Source organism: Oncorhynchus kisutch, unplaced genomic scaffold (assembly GCF_002021735.2).
Source record: "Oncorhynchus kisutch isolate 150728-3 unplaced genomic scaffold, Okis_V2 Okis06b-Okis10b_hom, whole genome shotgun sequence".
Lineage (NCBI taxonomy): Eukaryota > Metazoa > Chordata > Actinopteri > Salmoniformes > Salmonidae > Oncorhynchus > Oncorhynchus kisutch.
The window spans coordinates 2,554,632-2,572,664 of record NW_022261983.1 but is presented as its reverse complement, the minus strand read 5'-3'; the positions used below and the strand labels follow the sequence as shown (position 1 = coordinate 2,572,664).

At 40.7% G+C, this 18,033-nt stretch overlaps 2 protein-coding genes across 2 annotated transcripts; both read left to right on the top strand.

Annotated features, from left to right (window-relative positions):
- Positions 1-460: 460 nt before the first annotated feature.
- LOC116359923 (uncharacterized) lies at positions 461-3,812 on the top strand. The gene is made up of 4 exons (XM_031813982.1): positions 461-913; positions 1,113-1,379; positions 1,593-1,699; positions 2,175-3,812. Exons 1-4 carry the CDS (start codon positions 621-623, stop codon positions 2,414-2,416), a joined length of 909 nt encoding a protein of 302 aa, XP_031669842.1. The 5' UTR covers positions 461-620; the 3' UTR covers positions 2,417-3,812.
- Positions 3,813-6,356: 2,544 nt separating this feature from the next.
- LOC116359840 (uncharacterized) lies at positions 6,357-12,348 on the top strand. The gene is made up of 4 exons (XM_031813698.1): positions 6,357-6,721; positions 8,657-8,923; positions 10,536-10,651; positions 11,832-12,348. The coding sequence occupies exons 1-4, from the start codon at positions 6,417-6,419 to the stop codon at positions 12,080-12,082; spliced, it is 939 nt and encodes a 312-aa protein (XP_031669558.1). The 5' UTR covers positions 6,357-6,416; the 3' UTR covers positions 12,083-12,348.
- Positions 12,349-18,033: the final 5,685 nt, after the last annotated feature.

Below are 18,033 nucleotides of genomic sequence, written 5' to 3'. Positions count from 1 at the left end.
CAAACGTTTGGTCAAGGAAGGATGCTAGGGAAGGAAAGGATGTTGTCAGGGAAGGATGTTGTCATTATGTTAGTGATTCTTCACCAACAGTGTTTGCTTGAAGCACTTTATTCTACTGTAGCATTTATAAATGAACCACTTCATAACTATACACCTTGGGCTGTTCCATTCTAGAACATTTAGATAGAAAGTGTGGAACAGGCATGGTTCTCAGTCATAAACAGTAGGGCATCATGTGAGCTGCTCTATACATTGCATTTCTATATGGAACACTCAGAACATCGCCCCACCCACTTAATAAACCCCTGTTCAAACCCTTACTATCCTACAAGTTCTCCCTTAAAGTACATAAGTTCAAAATGTGGATATGAGCTCTTCTCCAGCAATTCCAAGTTTGAGCATTCCTCCCCATGGCCTGCCTTTTCCAACACAAACAAAGAGGCCTATTTATAAACTTCATGACTCATTGGTCATTTGCTGCTCTACAGCACCACCACTGTTCTGTGCCATCTGGCAAACATTTCTAACTGCGTCAAGAGTATAAGAGCTCAACTCAGAGAGGACATTTGCTGAGAAACCAGAGTTGGGCTACAAGACATTGTCGGCTACCAAGAGTTGAAATGGGTCTTCCAGCCTTGGGTCTGATACCGTTTTTGGGGCCCCTTGCGTTTCCAGTAGCATTGGGAACAGTCGCAGTAGGGGGGATTATATTGATTAAGGCGATTCATAAGAAACCTTCGTATCATCCAGGAAGTCCCATAATAACACGTTCCGTGAAGGTAAAGTCAAATAAAGCTTCTGGAAATGAACCCACTGGAAATGCTGCCAGCAAGAAGACAGAAGGACAGCAGAGCAGCAATGAAACTACCATCATAATTGCTTACGGCCTTGGAGTGGTTGACACTTATAAAAAGTAGGTCTATCATTTTTTACATATTTCTATCAAGTCTTCTTTACTGAGTACAATGTGCCTTTTTATTCATAAGAGCATGGATAGGCCTACCCTAGGCCATTATTTTCATGATATAATTCCTATTACATTGTATAATTCCTTTTGAATTGACACAAGAATGATGTTAGCCCACTGATACTTCCTGTTCTATCCTCATAAGTGTTAAAAAAGGTAGACCATCTCAGTTTGGTCCGGGTAACTTTCGCATGGCAGAGGCAGACCATATTCCACCATTGGCTTCTCTGAGGATAGCCCGAAACCATGAACGACTGGATCGTCTCCTACAAGTGAATCCAAGGCTTCATGAGATGATCATGAGCCTTGATTATGACCCAACTGGACAGAACCTGTTAACCATGAGGGTTCTTTACCAGGATCACAGAGATGCTCTGACTACTGGAAACAGCAGGGAATCTCAAGTATCCAGGTGAATGCTTTAGAGTAGGCAACAACTTTTCTGTGTTATCCTGTATGGTTTAGCAGATATGAAGGAAAATACATTGTCCAGTTAAGGCAGAATAGCAAAATGGCCACCATGATGATGATGTGTAACGTCATACATGGCACCGTAGTTATTCTCAGCCATCAAAACATAGGTGTGGTCATCACCTTTTCCGTTGTCATGTTTTCTGTGTTCTAGTCGTCTGCTGGCAGAGACAATCATAGACGGAGATGCTGCACTTATGCTGAGGAAGGCTTTTATCATGGGTCATCCTATATCTTCCTGGCAGCTCAGAGAAGACGCAGGTAAAAACATGGATTATTTTCCTGACCCCTCATTTTACAGTAGACACTGTAGATCTTTAGTGTCGCTTACAAAAGTAAAATGTTCACTAAGTTTGTCTTAGTCGCTGAGTTTGCCAGTATATTATATTAGGAGTATTTTACAAAAAAACTAAGATATGCATACAGTATATTTCTCACCAGTCCACCATTGATATGGTCTCAGAATATCATAATTTTGAATAATGGAGCATCAGAGCTAGACTAATAGAAAATGTGTTTAGTTCCTAGAATACTGTTATCAACACTTGCTCTTGCTTTCCTGGCGACTTGAAGCTAAATGCCTTGAATGTGTGGGACAATTTGGGATTTCATAAAAAATGGACTAATGAAAAACATATTTTTTAAACATAAAAATAAAAATGCGTAATTGCTTTTTGAGTAAAATGCCACCTTAAAGTTCACATTTTCCCTATTTGAAACGATGTACTTATTCTAGGATTGGCCACACCATATACCGATGGTAACATTGACATGTCTGATGAAGGAACAAGGCACTACTACAGATATGGCTACATTGAGCTGGTCGAAGCGTACCACAGGAAGGGGATAATCAACAAGAATCAAGCAATAAACCTCATTTCATGGGTGGAAAAAGAGATGCACCTGGACCGGGATACCCAAGAGTATAAGGAGATCCTTGATTACATTAAACGTCATGCTCATGTTTTCCGGTGGTAGAAATGGCAAACAAACTCAGCCAACACAGAGTAAATACAGATTGTGTAATCTAACATGCTAACATCGCAAAATACATTGTGAAATACATTTATGTACGATAGCGCACCTGCATAGATGTTTGGGTTCCGTGTAACGGGAGTTCCCAAGTTAAAAACGTTTCTATGATATGCAAATTATGGAATTCAGTATAGTTGGATTCTAGTTTGAAATATACTAATTCATGTTGCCATTCTAGAACTCGTTGATTAATTTGCATGTATAAGGAATGTATATGCTGGGGTCAAGGAAGGGTAGATAGGGACTTATGGAAAGTTACAGTGCAGAAAGTTCATATTCTGCTCCATGTTTCTAAGGAGGGAGTCGAAGGGCAATAGTTAGTCTCTGATAAGGCAGGCCAGCTGAGGAACTAGGGAGGGGTAAGGAATGCATCTCGAGGTCAAGTCAACAAATGAAGTGATAAGAAACCTCTGGGAGGCAGGCCAGAGAGACCCACCACAACGACTCTCCTACTTATGAGGATTCTGTGTTATGCACTATAGCCTGTTACCATATATGTGATTGAATATTATCTGCTGTTGGCTTGTGTATGTATGTAGGTGTTATGCAACATAGCTAACTTGAAACATTGTTAACAGTTTCAGGGCCATGGGCCTTTCTCATGATGGAAAAATACAGAATAACATAAAAACGGACACATACAGAACGTAGTGTAGCAAACCACAGACTGTTTTTGTTAGAACTCAAACTTAACAATAACAGAAACCAGATATGTGATAACGGTATCTAGGGAATGAGCGCATGGATACTCGACACAGCAAGTTACATCTATCGGCTGGAGCGCCCGGGGGCTGGTACCAGCTCGTACGACAACAATCAACGATAGGCTGGGTGAGTTTAAACCACGCCCAGTCTCTACTCTGACAGGCCGGCTCGGAAGCCGTAACTACTACTGTCATCAGGGTATATTATAATATCTTTGTCAGGAACAAGTCAGTTCTCTGTTTTGCCCTGCGAGGTGGGACAGAGAGCCCGTATATACGAAAATTGCATTTACCATTTATTGCTTAGCTACTAAAAAATACATAGTATACAATCGGTCACTCATTGTCATATTTATCCTGATACCAGATTCGAATTGACGCAACTCTAACATACTGCAGTCCTATTTCACACATATACTTCCATGCATGAAGGTTTTAGTATCAGGCAGTGCTATAACTACACCAGTGAGAGGAACCAATGATGTTTCTGCCTAGCAACAGCGATGTATTGGCTGTCTAGATGTGTAAGGACATGATCCCACATATTAGAAGGTAATAAATAAATGCTTGTGTAATCATGCCTTGTCTTTGCAGCTGTATGACCCAGTGGGTGAATAAACTTGGTTTGAGCTTTGTGTAGTCGTCCGTTTGAGTTTTTGCTCCGTTTGTTCAGAATCTAACAGTATAAATATCATGAGTATAATTTATTGTTCATTGTTGCAAAGTTTTTTTGGCCTACTGTATAGTCTGTGCCTGGTTGATTATGTTCAGCAGTGTACTAGTAGTAGATCCTGTCTGCCTGTTGCATTTGGTAAATGTACAGCCTATAGATTCTCTGCAAAATGTTTAGATTTCCTGATTCTCTGCAGTTATTGTAACATTATGCAGTGTGCACTAGCTCAATGTCTGGGAAAACCATCATTAAATATAATCTATTTTGGAAGCAGCAGACAGTGAGTGGACATCACTTTCTTATTTGTATTAAATCTTCTGTTTGTCGTGTGTAAAGTTTAGCTGTGTGTAAAACCCTCTACTTCCACAGATCCTTCATCTACCTGAAGAGTGCAGTAGCAAGTGTCCACCTGTTGATGGTGCCGTCCTCTTTCATAATACAACTCTGAGGTCCTGGTAAATAAATGGGATCAACGCTGCCGTGTGTTTTGTCCATAATTATGACACACCAATGGACAATTGTAACGATGTACGCTGAGAGTCGGGAAGCAAGTTCAGGGAGTGAATACATTTAATGAACAAAACAAGAAACACTAACAGCGCACCGACATGAAACAACAATGACGCCTGGTGAAGAAACCAAAGGGAGTGACATATAAAGGGCAGGTAATCAAGGAGCTGATGGAGTCCAGGTGAGTGTCATTATGCACATAACAATGGTGACAGGTGTGCTCCATAACGAGGAGCCTGGTGACCTAGAGCCCGGAGAGGGAGCACACGTGACAACAATACACATCAGGCAGTCATTGTACTGTTAAAACATAATTAAGGAAACTTTCAGAGGTTTCTGACCACTGTAAAAATCCTTGTAAACATCAGTAATGGATCCTTGTTAAAGGATTTAAAGCGTATTCATTCCAATTACAGGGCCTTGAAAGAGTCCTGTTTTGTTATTTTTCATCACTACCTATCTGAGTCGGGAGGGGGTAATTTTCATGCCTGCTGCCTTCCTCGGATGTGGTAGCCGTTTCTCAGGTTCCCTCTCCGGAATCAAACCCTGATTACCCCGTTACCCGTGGTCACCATGGTAGGCACAGAAGCTACCATCGAAAGTTGATAGGTCAGACATTAGAATGAGACGCCAGTGGCACAAAGCTTCACCAAAAGCGCCCAGGGCACCCGAGAGCACCCTGTTTGGGTTTTGGGTCTGATAACTGCATGTGTCCCTGAAGGTCAACACTTGTTGGCATATCTTATCTCTAGGATTACCACAGCTATCCAAGTAACATTGGGGCGATCAATGGAACCACAACTGATTGAATGAGCCATTCACAGTTTCACTGTACCATCCGTGTGTACTAAGACTTGCATGGCTTAATCTTTGGGACAAGAATATGGCAGGATCAACCAGGTAGAAAAGGAGGGAAACAGTCTCCAAAAGAAGCACAGCTGATGGGGGGCCTCCCAGGGTGGATCACGTGGCTCATGGTCAAGAGGAGTGAAACTGGTAGGACAGACAGAGAAGGAAGAAGGGGATGGATGGTCTAATGCAGGTAGCGACAACCATGAATGCAGATAGTCCGGGTAGCCATTTGAATAGCTGTTCAGGAGTCTTATGACTTGGGGGTGGAAGCTGTTAAGGAGCCTTTTGGACCTAGACTTGGCGCTCCGGTACCGCTTGCCGTGCGGTAGCAGAGAGAACAGTCTATGACTAGGTTCTTTGACAATTTTTGACAATATGAATAGCTTACTAACGTTTATACATTTAGGCACAATGCTCTCTAAATTATTAATAAACTATTAATCCATCATAAATACTTTATTTTAACAATGTTTTTGTTTTTAAAGCTGTTGAATGTAGACTTCTGGGGCCAGAGCTGTCTGTATAAGTACACCTTGGACAAATGTTCTTGTGGTATTGTGACCATTTCCAGAAATCATATGAAACTTCACTGAATGATACTAGACACCTTGAAAATGGATATTATATTACCCATTGGTTGATAAGTACAACTTTAACTTCTCTAGAAACTCTAAAGTACAACAGCTGCCACAGCTATAAAAATAAAATAAAAATCGAAGTGTATTTAAAGAGTAGGTCTATAATTTTGCTTAATTTTTGTGTGGAAGTACAGGTAGACCTAGGCCGAAGCGCAGGAACACACAACCAAATATTGAATTGCAGATAGAAAGGCCATGAAAAGAGACGACATGATTCCTTGATCTCCATGTCAGAGAGATATGTTTGTTCCACATGGCATATTTCTGTTTGAATGTGTGTGTACAGTATGTGGGTGTGCGCATGTGTGTATGTATCCAGGCACTCCTCACCCAGTAATGTATAAAATATCTCTTTCTCTTTCACTTAGAAACACACACGCACACACACACACACACTTAGAATTTGGACTCATTGGTCATATATTGCACAACTCCACCCATCCCACAAGCCGCATGACAAAACCTGTGTGTCAAGATTATAACTTTTCAGAGTTAAGATCAGAGAGGACACATTTGCTGAGAACCAAGAGTTGGCTACAAGACATTGCAGACTACCAGGAGTTGAAATGGGTCTTCCAGCCGGGCTGTTGGAGTTCTTGGGGCCAGTAGGGTGGGGGGCAGCAGCGCTGGTAGGGGTGGTTATATTGATTCAAGTGGTTAAAAAGAACAGAGAGGAGAAACATTCTATTTCTCCAGGAACTCACAAGTGTTTTGGTGACGAGAGAACACGGTTGAAGGAGGAAAAGTCGAATGAAGCTTCTGGAAGAACTGGAAACTCTAGGAAGAAGAGAGTAGAACCGTGCCGTCATGACGAACATGAGGATGACATAATAAAAGGTTACGGCCTTGGACATGTTCACAAATATAAAGAGTAAGTCCTTCATTTGGGTACATTTTTGTGTGGAGTTACAGGTAGACCAAGGCCTAATCTCATCAACCCAGAATCAATTACTGTGTGAGCGGAATACTTCAGCCATCTACTCGATGTTCTGGGTTCTGGGTGGATGACTAGTGTGAAAGGCAGAACCATGGTGGATCCATTTTTGGTTGCAGACAAGTCCACCTCACTTTCCTTCAGTGTGATTTCTGACCTTAAACTTAATCCGAGTCTATTGACGGACCTGTGTGTCAGTCTAAGTAACATAATAAAAATATCCCCATCAAAATCTGTCAGTTTAAACTGAAGATAACAGATATTTTGGCGAGGGCTGCATCTCAACCCACAGCATCCGCCTATGTCAGCGTTCCACATCTGTAGTGGAAGGTGGCCGAACTACAGACCATGAGACATCCCAAAACTCGGTCTTCTCACGAAAACGTCTGTAGCGTCCAGAAGGTTTGGCCTACAAACTTATGGAAAGAATAAACACGATGGTGTTCTCTGTTTTTCTCTTTGACCCACACAAGTGTCCCAGTACTCGTCTGAAGTTAACCAATACAAACAATGGAAGTCTGATGGTAACCCATACAAGCTAATGGAAGTAGAGAGGTAGTTTTGTGCCCCCAAAAATAAGGTGTTAAATATGTGTAAAAAAAAATTTTTAATCACTACTGTCATTTATCTGCATGTCCAACCCTTATATTTAGCCTCACAGTGAAGTGTTTCAGCAGTTTATTTTCAGGACAACCAGGGCTACAAGTAAATGACAAAAACAGTAGCATTCATGAGTTTTATTGATGGATGTCAATAAGAAAAATAAGGTCCGCCAAACAAGAACCTGATTAAAAGCAATTTCTAAGAATGTAGTAAGTATAGAAAGTGTTTGCTCATTGGGAAAGTAATATTTAACTAGTCAGTGACAACTGTGTGGAGTTTGTAATAGCAACTATGTTAACTTATTAGAGTATTATAGACCCTATTGATTTCCTTTGATCTTCTATGTAGAATAACTCTTTACCTTCGAACTACTATTGTGTAGCTTGTGAGCGTTATAGAGCAAAACAGATTACAAGTACATGTTTGTGAGAGTCTCAATAGTTTGTAGCTCAAATCATTCGAACTCTACCAACTTTTTTGTGAGAAAAAACGCTCGTGAACCCCTTCGGGATCCGCAAACATTGCTACCGTTAATCACACAGACTAATGGTTACTATCAATGGACGCAGAAGAAATAGATGAACAACAAACACACAATGTTTAAAAGGGGTTAGATTAAAGTCTACTTTGATAGCTGAATACAATAGGCCTTGTTATGGATAGGCCTAGGACATAATGTTCATGACAGCATGTATATAATTCCAACTGCATTGACAAACTAATAATCTTGTCCACCAGCTGGCTCTCTGTCGAAACATATGGTTTCACAGGGCCTCAGAATGGAAGTTGAATAGTTGTCTATGGCAGAAGCGAATGAAACAACCTCTGGTTTTAATTGAATGATCTCTCAGTCCATCCTCTAGCATAATCCTTAGAACCTCCCCCCTACATTGTGGACTTCAAACGCCAGTACCACAAGTGATTTAAAGTGAGCTTAGAAAATCGGAAAGTACGCATCTTAGAAATAGTAATACGGTCAATGTGATTTAACATACATTTTCCTCGACGATTTTTTAAATATTTTTTAAGTCCCATCTACTGTCACAGGCTCGCTCTCCATTCCCGTCTCGATTTAGAGCCACGCCTCATAATTGTGTGATTCACTCAGAATTTAATTGATTAGCATTTCACTCAGTAAATTCACACCCCCAGAATTCCAATTAGTCCCACACTGTTACCAGGCTCTACACGCCAGCAATTCGAGACTGGGGACGAGGTTAAACAAATGATGTAAACCTGACCTACTAATTCTTCTTCTCTCCTCATAAGTGACAAAAAAATTCGACCATCTTGGTGTGATAAGGAGAATGAAGGCATTACAGAGGCAGACCATATTCCACCTAAAGATTCTCTGAAGAAGGCCCTAAACAATGTACGACTGGATCGTCTCCTACAAGTGAATCCAAGGCTTCATGAGATGATCATGAGCCTTGTTAATGACCCAACTGGACAGAAACTGTTAACCATGAGGGTTCTTTACCAGGATCACAGAGATGCTCTGACCACTGGTAGCAGCAAAGAATCTAAAATATGCAGGTGAATGCTTTAGAAATGCTCAAAGCTTTCCCCCGATATGTTTTCAAGTTCCCTCCCCTTAACGATTGTAAATAGTTATTCATCCTTGAGCGCAGGGTTGGGGTCAATTCAGGAAGCATCATTTGAATTGAATTTCAATTGCAGGAAGTATAATTTAATTCAAAGCAATTCAAGCCAAATCAACTGAGACATGAATCAAATGTTTTATCCAAAGGATATGCCACTTATTAATGCAATAATACACATACCATTCCAAATATTCGTTTTATTATACGAGATGTTAGATTGTTCCCTTCCATACTGTAGTGTTTGATGTAATGCATTCTTGCCAAAAATGATCTGATATTAAAAAATATTGAGGGATTTATTAATTATTATAGACAACAGACAATATGATCTTAGAATATTTGCAGACCACTGTAATTATTTAAAATTGTTTTAGGAGAATGCATTTTTTAAATTAAATGTATGCTACATGGTGTTGGTAACCATACATGACAGCCTGGTCTCATAGTCTAGACGTAACATAGTGAATGTAAATCCGGGACACAATTTAGTATGACATGTTACGTTTGGTATGGTTACATAAGACAGATGGTAACTTAAGGCAAAAAATGAAAGTAGGGTGGTTGGTTGGGGTGGATGGGTGGGTGTTTCGTATTTTAGCTAATAAGCAACTTTTCAACTTACTACTTTTTATCTACTTTGCAACTACTTAGAATATTAGCTAACCCTTCTTCTTCCCCCAACCCTAACCTTAACCCTTTTAACTAACTCTTCCCTAACCTGAACCTTAACCATTTTAGCTAATACGTTCCCCTAACCGTTTAATCTAACTCCTAATCTTAACCCTAACCTTAATCTCTAAGCCTAACCCCTAGCCTAGCTAACATTAGCTAATGTTAGCCACCTAGCTAGTATTATTGTACATTTTGTAACATATTGTGCGTTTTGCAAATTTGTAATATATTATGAATTGTAAATCGTACCATATCATACGAAATGTGTGATGGACATCCACAATTTAAGGCATACCATGCGAAACGTAACCTATCATATTAAATGGATACGAACAGAATAATACAATATGCTCTGAGACCAGGTTGTACATGATGTCAAAATAAACATTTCTATGGTGATAGAATAAATAAGCCATTTGAATTTCATTGAATTTCATGGAATTAAATTATACTTTAAATCTAATTCAAAATTAATTCAAATTTTGCTTCCTAATTCAAGAGTTAAATTAAAAATTAAAGAGCAATTCTCAATTCAGAATTGACCCCAACCCTGCTTGAGTGGGACTGAACAAGTGTAAACTTAATTGGGAATTGGGGGAAAAAACTGAAACAACCTCTTACCCTTACAATGACAGACCTTTCTGGTTACAAATGATAAATTAACCAAATTCCTGAAAGTAACTGTTTTTCAAAAACGTTTCCATTGAGGATTTTGAATGGCATATTATTTTTCTTTACAATCCGATTATACCTATCCCATATTTTCATAAAACCACAAATTCCACGGGGGTAAGTGTAAGAGGTTGTTTCTGGACATGTGCAGCTCCCCTGCTCTGTGTGTTATCTTTCATGTTTACCCCTCCTGTTCACAGGTGGATTTTGACACAAACAATGCTAAGCGGAAAAGATGATTGTGCAGTAAAAATGCTGGAGCAAGCTTTTATCATGGGTCATCCTATAGCTTCCCAGATGCTCAGACATGATGCTGGTAAAATATATATATATACATACAGTATATACACCACCGGTCAAACGTTTTAGAAAACCTACTCCTTCATGGGGTTTTCTTTATTTTTACTATGTTCTATATTGTAGAATAATAGTGAAGACATCAACACTATGAAATAACACATATGGTATCATGTAGTAACCAAAAAAGTGTTAAAGTGATAAAGAAAAATCTTCAATGAGTAGGTGTTCTAAAACTTTTGACCGGCAGTGTATATTTTCCCCTCATCATATGGATATTTAGTGTTAAACATAAATCTTACAAAGGTATCCAGTATTTATTTTTCCGTCAATGTTTTAGATTGTTTCATGAACTTGTAGTAGCCTAGGCACCCGATAGCGCACCCGGCGCTAGATTTGCACTATCATTTAGCATAGCTGTGGGAAGATGTTTGGGGTGAAGGTGCTGTGATTTGACATAGAAAAAGGCCCAGTGCACTACTTTTGTGAGATTATTTGTTTTGTGTGTAATTTTTGTTTTATTCTGATTTTTCAGTGGGTGTACAGCACCCTCAGCACCTCTATGTCCTGCTGCTATGTCATTTAGGCTTGATGTGCATTCCCAGGCAATACATTCATGTCCCCCATGGACCAGCTCATACATAAAGCATCCTCCATTCAGGCTGTAAAGGCATCATTTTCCTCACTTTAGTGGCGAGAAGGTGGGCGGGGGGTGGAAACAGGGGAAAAATGCATACTTTCTTTATGAAACACCATTTCCATCACCATTTGTGTATTTTCTGATCATTTAGGATGTTGGTCTCCTTTAATTGGCTGAACGCTGTGTGCAGCATCCTAAATTGTCTGAAAATATGAAAATGGTGGTGGAAAAAGGTGTTTCATAAAGATAGTATGCATATTTTCCCTGTTATTTTCTGCCTTTTCACCATTAAAGCTAGTTAACGAGGTAAACTATGCATTTGCAGCCTGAATGGAGGAGGCTTTTATATACGAGCCGTCTACAGGAGACATGAGTGTATTACCGGATATACACATCAAGCCTAGCTAGATGATTGATAGTGCAGATCTAGCGCCCGTGCACTATTGAATGCCTAGACAAAATGTGTTGTTGAGAAGGACTAGTGTTTGAATCACTAACATTCATTCTCTCAACGTGTAAAAATCCCTTGTAAATGTGAAAATATGCACTCTTATTGTAGGATTTGTTGACGCCGCACTACGTACCGAGGGTAAAGTTGACATGTCTGATGAAGGCACAAGGAGCTACTACAGATATGGCTACACTGACCTGGTCAATGAATATCTCTACAAGGGGATAATCAACGATGGTCAAGCAAAAGACCTCAAAATATGGGTGAAAAGAGAGATGCACCTGGACCGGGATACCCCAGAGTATAAGGAGATCCTTGAAGACATTAATGATTTCTATGACTGTTTTCATATGTTGTAGTCTTACTCTTACAGCAGTATCCAAGGGGAAAGAATCAAAAGTATACCTTCCATCACTTATCGATCATATTTTGGAGTAGCCTACAATTTCATGAATTTCATGTTGATAATCTAATTTTATAATTATAATGTTTTGCTTTACAACATCATTGGTTGATCCACAGATGTTGCCATCTCTATTGCACTCCACACTGCCCTTTCCCACCTGGACGAAAGGAACATCTATGTGAGAATGCTGTTCATTGACTACAGCTCAGCGTTCAACACCATAGTACCCTCAAAGCTCATCACCAAGCTAAGGATCCTGGAACTAAACACCTCCCTCTGCAACTGGATCCTGGACTTCCTGACTGGCCGCCCCCATGTGGTGAGGGTAGGTAGCAACACATCTGCCACGCTGATCCTCAACACTGGAGCTCCCCAGGGGTGCGTGCTCAGTCCCCTCCTGTACTCCCTGTTCAGCCACGACTGCATGGCCAGGTACGACTCCAACACCATCATTAAGTTTGCTGACGACACAACAGTGGTAGGCCTGATCACCGACAACGACGAGACAGCCTATAGGGAGGTGGTCAGAGACCTGGCCGGGTGGTGCCAGAATAACAATCTATCCTTCAACGTAACCAAGACTAAGGAGATGATTGTGGACTACAGGAAAAGGAGCACTGAGCACGTCCCCATTCTCAATCGACGGGGCTGTAGTGGAGCAGGTTGAAAGCTTCAAGTTCCTTGGTGTCCACTTCACCAACAAACTAGAGTTGTCCAAGCACACCAAGACAGTCGTAAAGAGGGTACGACCCAGTACATCACTGGGGCCAAGCTTCCTGCCATCCAGGATCTCTATACCAGGCAGTGTCAGAGGAAGGCCCTAAAAATTGTCAAAGACCCCACTCCAGTCATAGACTGTTCTCTCTATTACCGCAAGGCAAGCGGTACCGCACTGCCAAGTCTAGGACCAAAATCCTTCTCAACAGCTTTTACCCCCAAGCCATAAGACTCCTGAACAGGTATTCAAATGGCTACCCTAAACTTTGATTTTATTTGATGTCATTATGTGCAGCAGTGTGCTAGTGGAGCCAATCTGCTTACGTTAAATAGTCTCTTGAAGCTTATCACTGTTTAAAGTCTCTTTCTAATCTACATTTATCTGGAGGTCTTCATATTGACCACATTGGTAAATGTATAGACTTCCTGCAAAATATTTACATTTCTAGATGTTCCACTTTTACACAGATGGAAGGCTGTGCAGCCATTGTTAAATGAATACTACCCAAATAATATGTAATAGGCCATACAATATATTGTTTTTCTTCATTGGATCTGTGTTGAAACGTAGGCCTATCTATCCCAGAACAGCAATAATGAAATGCTCAAATATACTGAACAAAAATATAAATGCAACATGCAACAATTTCTAAGATTTTTCTGAGTTACAGTTCATATGAGGAAATCAGTCAATTTAAATGCATTCATTAGGCCCTAAGGATTTTAAATGACTGCGAATACAGATTTGTATCTGTTGGTCAAAGATACCTTTAAAAAATGGGCCTCACAATAGGCCTTATTTCTGTGCATTCAAATTGTCATTGATAAAATGCAATTATGTTCATTGTCCGTAGCTTATGCCTGCCATACCATAACCCCACTGCCACCATGGGGCACTCTGTTCGCACTGTTGACATCAGCAAACCGCTCGCCAACATGATGCCATACACGTGGTCTGCGGTTGTGAGGTCAGTTGGACGTAGTGCAACCCAATCCCAATCCCAATCCTCTAAAACCACTTTGACGGCGGCTTGTGGTTGTCGCCTCCTGTACTCCCTGTTCACACCCGACTCCAACACCATCATTAAGTTTGCACAACAGTGGTAGGTCTGATCACCGACAATGATGAGACAGCCTGTAGGGAGGCCAGGACAACAAACTCTCCCTCAATGTGAGCAAGACAGAGGAGATGATTGTGGACTACAGGAAAAGGAGGGCCGAACACGCCACCATTCACATCGAATGGGCTGTAATAAAATTTGATTTGATTTGATTTGAGCAGGTCGAGAGTTTCAAGTTCCTTGGTGTCCACATCACCACCACCTATCATGGTCCAAACACATCAACACAGTCCTGAAGAGGGCACAACAAAACCTTTCCCCCTCAGGAAACTGAAAAGATTTGTCATGGGTCCCAGATCCTCAAAAAGTTCTACAGCTACACCATCGAGAGCATCCTGACCGGTTCTATCACATCCTGGTATGGCAACTGCTCGGCCTCCGACCATAAGGCGCTACAGGGGTAGTGCGTACGCCCAGTACACCACTGGGACCAAGCTTCCTGCCATCCAAGACCTATATGCTAGGCAGTGTCTGAGGAAGGCCCAAAAAAATGTCAAAGACTCCAGTCACCCAAGTCATAGACTGTTCTCTCTGCTACTGCACGGCAAGCAGTACCGGAGCTCTAAGTCTAGGTCCAAAAGGCTCCTTAATTAACAGCTTCTACCCCCAAGCCATAAGACTGCTGAACAATTCATTAAATGGTCACCCTGACTATTTGCATTGACTCCCCCATTTTGTTTTTACACTGCTGCTACTCACTATTTATTATCTATGCATAGTCACTTTACCCCTACCTACATGTACAAATTACCTCGACTAACCTGTACCCCTGCACATTGACTTGGTACCGGTACCCCCTGTATATAGCCTGCACATTGACTTGGTACCGGTACCCCCTGTATATAGCCTGCACATTGACTTGGTACCGGTACCCACTGTATATAGCCTCGTTATTGTTATTTTATTGTTACTTTTATTACATTTTTTCCTTTAGTTTATTTAGTAAATATTTTCTTAACTCTATTTCTTGAACTGCATTGTTGGTGAAGGGCTTGTAAGTTAGCATTTCACGGTAAGATCTACACCTGTTGTATTCGGTGCATGTGACAAATAACATTTGATTTGATTTGATGGTAAAGAAATTAACATTAAATTCTCTGGCAAAGCTCTGGTGGACATTCCTGCAGTCAGCATGGCAATTGCACGCTCCCTCAAAACTTTAACATTTGTGGCATTGTGTTGTATGACAAAAAAAAAACTTTAGAGTGGCCTTTTATTGTTCACAGCACAAGGTGCACCTGTGTAATGATGTTTAATCAAAGTAATGATGTTTAATCAGCTTCTACATATGTCACACCTGTCAGGTGGATGGATTATCTTGGCAAAGGAGAAATGCTCACTAAAAGGGTTGTAAAAAAATATGTGCTCAACATTTGAGAGAAATAACCTTGTGTGTGTGGAACACTTCTGGGATCTTTTATTTCAGCTCATGAAACATGGGACCAACACTTTACATGTTGCGTTCACATTACAGTGTACATTTACAGAACTTCTGATCATTTTCTTGCCTTAATACCCGTTCATGGACTATTAAACACATTGTTTTCATCAGAAGAGAAATGTGTGAAATTTCCCGGCAATCAGTAAATACTACCGGGCAAAACTCTAAATCATCCCATCAGTGTCATACTATGTACAATATATGGGAAGATCTAGACAATGGGGACTGTCTAATTGTTATGATTTTTTTTTTTTTGCAGTATTGCGGACATGCAGAGACGCAAACAATTAAGTTGGGTTCCTTTTCATCTCCCACATTGTGACCTTCCAGTATAGAGCTTTGCTTTGGTGTGGATTTAGTCTTATATGTTCATATCAGTAGTGTTTCTCCATTGTATTCACTTTTCCATGTTCTATTGTGAATTGTGTTTCTGTGTAGCTATGGAAAGTTTTTTTTAAACACAATGTGCTTATTTTTTTCAATGTTTTTTTCAATGTTTTTACCAGGAATTATATTTGATTTCCTGTGTATGAAATTGTTTGGTGAAATATTTGCCCATCATTCCACACCTTTAGATAGTTGTGCTTCCAATTTTAATCATCAGGATTTAGTGACCAAAAAATTGAAATAGAAATAAAATGTGTTGATCTACTGGGATTTTAAAAATACTTTAACTTCCTGTTTTGTCTGCTTGGACTCGAGAGATAAGTATGGTTGTGTTAATGTTCTTGCAGGCAGTCATGTTCTTTTGATGAATTTACTTATGTTTTGAGAAGGCAACTTCACCTTGAAAACGGATTTACTGTTTTGCTAAAGCCCACAAAGTTCTGTTTCTTGTGGATTCTTGTTATGAAAAAAAATGCTTGTACGGGATTGAGATAGACTGTAATAAAATATGAACTGTAGTACTCTAGTAATCTAAACATTTCAATAAGTAAGTGGATGGAAAAAGCTTTCTGACCGCGACTGGACAGAATATAGTGGTCAGGAGGACAGGCAGGCTAGCTCTTTCCAGCTCTGCATACTGTAACTATCCCAAACCTTCCACCTTCCATGAAGAGTGCAGTTACAGGTTTTCACCTGTTGATGGTGCTGCCCACTTTGATAGAGTGGGCAGCACCACCATAGAGGAGTACAGTACAGTATAGTACCAACACCAGTATGGTAGAGTAGTAGAGTATAGTATAGTACCAATACCAGCATGGTAGAGTAGTACAGTACAGTAACAACACCAGCATGGTAGAGTAGTACAGTATAGTATAGCACCAACAACAGCATGGTAGAGTAGTACAGTATAGTATGGTACCAACACCAGCATGGTAGAGTAGTACAGTACAGTATAGTACCAACAACAGCATGGTAGAGTAGTACAGTACAGTATAGTACCAACACCAGCATGGTAGAGTAGTACAGTATAGTACAGTACCAACACCAGCATGGTAGATTAGTACAGTATAGTATAGCACCAACACCAGCATGGTAGATTAGTACAGTATAGTACAGTACCAACACCAGCATGGTAGAGTAGTACAGTACAGTATAGTACCAACAACAGCATGGTAGACCAGATTGTCCAAGATGGCGTAGCAGTAAGTCGTCCTGTCGTGTCGTGTCCCTGTATATTTAGTTTATTTTTCGTTTTTTACATATTTTTCGTTTTTTACATAGCTATCCCTTTAAAAACATTTTGCTAAACCTAAGCTTCCAAATACTCTCCTGCTACCCGCCTCACCCAATGTAGCTATTTTTCCTAAAGTATTTATATTTACTTCAGAACCCCTCAACTGAAGCTAGCCAGCTAACCACCAGCTATGCTAGCGGTCTTCAGCTAACCGGTCATCAGCTAACCTGTAGTTCGGAAAGCTCTCGCCAGTTCGAACAACGCGACTCTAACCAGAGCATAACGGACCTATTTATTTTTCATCCCCGGATTCATCCCCGGATTCCCACCGCAAATGGAAAAATTTTCAGCTGGATTTTTCAGCTGGATCTTCACAACTAGCTATCTAGCTAAACCGCAACCCCGGATGATTACCCCTGGCTAGCGTTTCCACCCACTTAGCTTGAAGCTAGCCCGGCCTGCGCTACCACCGTAGCATACTCATGAGCTACAATACCCGGGCCCACGACCGGTCTATCGATGTCACCGCATGAAGAGGAATAAACAGACTCGCCCCATCGCGACGTCCCCCAAAGGCTAACTCTCTAGCCCTCGCTATCTCCCTGCTTGCTAATTCGGCCTGCTAACTGCTAGCTTGTCCAGCTCCGGTCTGCTAACTGCTACCTTGTCTAGCCCGGGCCTACAAACTGTTAGCTTGTTAGCACAGGCCTGCTAACCGCCTGAATCGCCGTGTCCCAAACGCTCACCGGACCCATATTTACTTTCTATCTCTTTTGACTTTTAATTTGTTTATACCTTCCGGAAACCTGCCTCACCCAATGTGATACGGAATCGCTATTATTTTTTAAATTTAATTTTTAGAACACACTCAAGAACCTCCAGAAGCTAACCAGCTAACTAGCTACAAGCTATTTAGTCATTGTTAGTTTTTTTTTACCTGGATAACACTCGCCAGTCCAGCTTCCCTGCCCTATCCACCGCTGCCCCCTGGACACTGATCTCTT